This window comes from Psammomys obesus, unplaced genomic scaffold (genome assembly GCF_907164565.1).
Source record: "Psammomys obesus unplaced genomic scaffold, mPsaObe1.curated_primary_1811, whole genome shotgun sequence".
Taxonomy (NCBI): Eukaryota; Metazoa; Chordata; class Mammalia; order Rodentia; family Muridae; genus Psammomys; species Psammomys obesus.
Genome location: NW_026588852.1, coordinates 25,063 through 29,075, shown reverse-complemented (window position 1 = coordinate 29,075; position 4,013 = coordinate 25,063). Strand labels below are relative to the sequence as shown.

General features: G+C 47.3%; 1 protein-coding gene across 1 annotated transcript; it reads right to left on the bottom strand.

Annotated features, from left to right (window-relative positions):
* Window positions 1-7: 7 nt before the first annotated feature.
* On the bottom strand, window positions 8-580 carry LOC129674778 (vomeronasal type-1 receptor 54-like; the record flags this gene model as incomplete). The annotated part of the gene is made up of 1 exon (XM_055604888.1): window positions 8-580. A coding segment is annotated over exon 1 (573 nt), but the record flags the coding sequence as incomplete, so codon positions are not given.
* Window positions 581-4,013: the final 3,433 nt, after the last annotated feature.

Sequence of the window (4,013 nt, the reverse complement as noted above, 5' to 3'; positions counted from 1 at the left end):
CATCCCTGGAGGTCAACAATATAAAAAATGTGTGATGGACAGAGTAGTTCATGGGCACAACACAGCAAGATTGACCGAGGTATATAAAACCAGGTGAGGTCAGATTAGGCATCACAGTTATGTATGTTATAAGGGGACTGCTAATGGATGAATAAAAGATACTCAGGAAAAGAAGGCAACCTAGCATGTGGTGTGGAGATTTACATTTGAATTTTGTTAGACGGGAACTTCTGGGACTGAGGGTGATGGCCTGGAGGATGCTGAGCAGGCTAGTGGCACAAAGAGAGAGGCTCCTAAAATACTTGTGCAAGAACATAACAAATTTGCATGTGGAGGCACTCCATCTCTTCCCTGGCATAAAAATGTCTGTAGTTACTAAACTCACGACTACCAGCATCAGTATGTGGATTAGGGCCAAGAGACTGATGGGAAGATCAGTGAGTCTGGGCCTCTGCCCACGAATGAACTTGAGGACCTGGAACAGAAGAAGGAAGCTGTTGCCTGAGAGCCCAATCCCAGCTCCAGCATAAATGGTGTTTCTTACCTTGATGTTACCCGACAGTTTGTAGATTTTGTTCATTTTAAGGCTGAAAGAATCAGGTAGGAACAGTGAGGGCAGAACAGCAAGAAGATTCCTTATCACTAATCTAGGCTTGCTCATCAGCTGCAGACAATGGCAGCTCCACTCTCCTTAGAAAGATGCTTATTTCCCAGCTCTGCCTTATACCGCTTAAGATTGCCTTCATATCAAAGTGCCCAGAAGCGATGCCCACTCTCTCCATTGTTCTGACACTTATGTGCCCCATCCAGATAGAAGCTTTCTCCCATATTACAATTGTCATGTGTCATGAAAATATTTCTTTTCCTACTGTTTCCTATTTGATGTTTCCTGAGGGAAAAGCAATGTCTTACTTGTCTTTTATCTGCATCATATTGCTTGCCAGACACAGAGCAGCTCTGCAGGTTTTGGTTAAGTTCAATGAGGATTGCAAGAAAGTAGAAATAAGATCCTCAGATGAAGCTGTGTCCTTGTCTTAAACAGGTCCAGAGTCATTTTATTCCAGTCTATTTGTTCTGCTCATTTGCTTCAGACCTTGTGCTCTTCATGTGGTTCTGCAGGAGCATTAGGAGTGGAAACTCTGAATCCAGACTCCTTCATATCGTGCCCACTCCTTCCATATCCTGTTTGTTATCCTGACCAGTCTGGGGCTGAGCTACAGAGTTAGAACATATGACATCTGTGTGCCTGTGTCAGGGAAATGTGTAAGAAGGTGAAGTCTACATACCAAGCATAGTGTTCCCTGCACAGGGCGAACTCTTTGGAAGTGTAGGCTGCTTGCTGGCTTTATTCTCATGAAGGTTCCTTATGTTTGTGACTTGGGATAGTTAATATAGTTTAAAAAACAACTGTTTGTTTTCTCCCAGCCCAAAACAGAGAAGAGTAAGCATGAACACAATAGACTTCCCAAGCAATCCTTTCCAGAGCATCCTGCTCGCAGTTTAGGCCTTCTCTGTGAATCTCACATTGTAACTGCATCTGAGATATGTGCTGATGTCACAGCAAATAAAAGCCCCCATGAGAAGTGTTCAGTTACCAGAAGCTGCCAGGAATGTGGTCTAAGTTTTGTCTCTCTCCACATTTGAAAGCAAACAATTATTAAGAATTATAGTTACAATGGATTGAGAGCCATTCCCATTGTAAGGTTTTAATGAAAGAAGGATTATCCAACTCTTCCTGAATGATGGGCTGCACAGGAGTGTAGGATTTCATACCTCCTTGAGGAAGCAGTGATGCTTCTCAGATTCAGGTGGCCAAAGACTCAGATGTACAGCAGAAGATTTGATGAAGGGTCTTCTCGAAAATTCTTTCTCATGCAATGCAAGTATTTAGTTTAATTGAGGCATCATAATCCTAAATTATGCAATAATATAAAAATGAAGTCATATAGTAAAGAAATAATTATCATTTGAATATCATGGGTGTAAGATGGTTTTATTTTATCTGAAATGTGAGATATGATGGGAAAGCAAAGGTGCCCGAATTATCAAACCCAATGCACCAGCTAAGTAATTGCTCAGAGCAGGAGAAATGAGGGAGCCTCCGTGTTCAGAAGTGCTGGCCTCCAGTCATGATGACTTACATTCTAGAAGGGAAGAAACAATTCCAAAGAGTGGTCCTCTGAGATGTGTGCTGTGACATACACACCCTACCCCATTCCAGAAAATACATAATATGAAAAGTAAATTTAAAAAAATCAGACCTTGTGGGGTCTAAGATGGTGGTGCCAGGAGCACACTGTGTCTGAGAAGCAGGACAACACTCTCCGTGCAGCGACCAGGAGACTGAACTCTGGGCCCTAAAAGTACAGTGATCGTGTTTCCCAGGTGAGGAGAGGCTCCCACAGCGTGGGAATTGGTCGGTTCCACTCTCGGGCCACACAGCCAGAACCGGGAAGAGATCCTGGGTAATGCGGGCTTTGGGTCTCTGGGCTGGAGCCACACGCCTGCTTGTCCCCATCACTTTCCCAGGCTGATTGGTGGGCACAAGGGTACCAGAGACTGTGAGTCCCAGTCTCAAGAAAACCCCACGGGGAAGGAAAGTTGCGAGACTGATCACGGGTCACCCAGTCTTTCCCTGGAAGTTCTCTCAGACCATGGGTACCTGCAGCCATCACAACTGAGCTCCCACCGTGCGTGGAGAGCAGCTGCGCACCCAGCTCAAAATCTGCCCTGCCACGGCAGAGGGGAAGGATAAAGAGGCGCACAGCGGCTTCACAGTACTGGGACCCCAGTGCTGCCGGCTGCTCCTAGCAAACAAACTTCAGCTCGTAATCTGGGACTGTGGTCATTCAATACGTCCTGAGATTCTCCTGGGTCCAGCGCAATAAGGTCTAGCACCAAGACCTATCAACGGCGCCCCCCCGACCCCTGGCAGAGAAACCCCGGCTCAGGATAGGACTGAGAAGTCCCAACCCCTTCTGGCACTCCCCTGAGAACACTACCATAAGCTTGTCCTAGCAGAGGGGAAGGTCAGAGGGGAAGGACAGAGAGGCAGCCTGCCACAGGACACAGCACCCCCTCTCCAGCACACCCAGCGGCCCCTAGCAGAGAAACCCAAGCTCTGGATCTGAGTACACTCAACCCTACCTGGTACCCTCTTGGGATCAGCAAACATAGGTTCTTCCACCAGGCTGCTTCTGGCAGAGAGATCTGGGCCCGGGATCTGGGATTGAGAACACTCAACCTCTTTCCCGCGCTACCCTGGGACCAGTGAACATAACCCCTCCTGGCAGAGGGAAAGGACATAGAGGCAGCACACAGGAAAGGTGGACACTGAGTCCTGCGGCCACAGTGTCACAGAGCTGACTGTTAGCTTACCTGTGCACTTCCACAGCAGGACCAAATCAGAGAGTAGTGAGCAAGGGGACCCCCTCTGCATTCCAACTGGTCCTGAAAGAGAGTGAGTGAGCCTTCTAAGAACAGTTTGCCCCAGACCCAGGGCCTCTCCACAGAAGCAACCAGATGAGATCCCTGCCACCCACACCCCTAGTGTGGGCATCATAGGGATTCTTGGGATAGCGACCCCAACATTGAAGCCTCTGCCTTGTGGGTCCACCAGTGTAATCCAGGCAAAGAATCCCTGGATCTCAGACATAACTGCATAATAGTGGCCTGCAGGCCACTGCAATAGTCAAAGAATTCTTGCACTGTGCACAGGCACACTGTGCCTGCTAAAAATGCATGCGAATAGCGCCAGCGTCACATTCCTTACTTAGGCAAAAGTGAAACCACAACGCATACTCACAAACCAGTGAACCTCTCTCATCTGGCTGAAAAAAACAGTTCAGAAAACAGAAAGAGACGATCATAGCCCGAACTACAAACTCGAGGAACAAATAGTGAGGGTTATAAATAACCAGATGGCTAGAGGCAGACGTAAGAACACTCCCAACAAAAATCAGGACATAATGACCTCACCAGCAACCCCACAAAACAATGGACACTTCAATTCA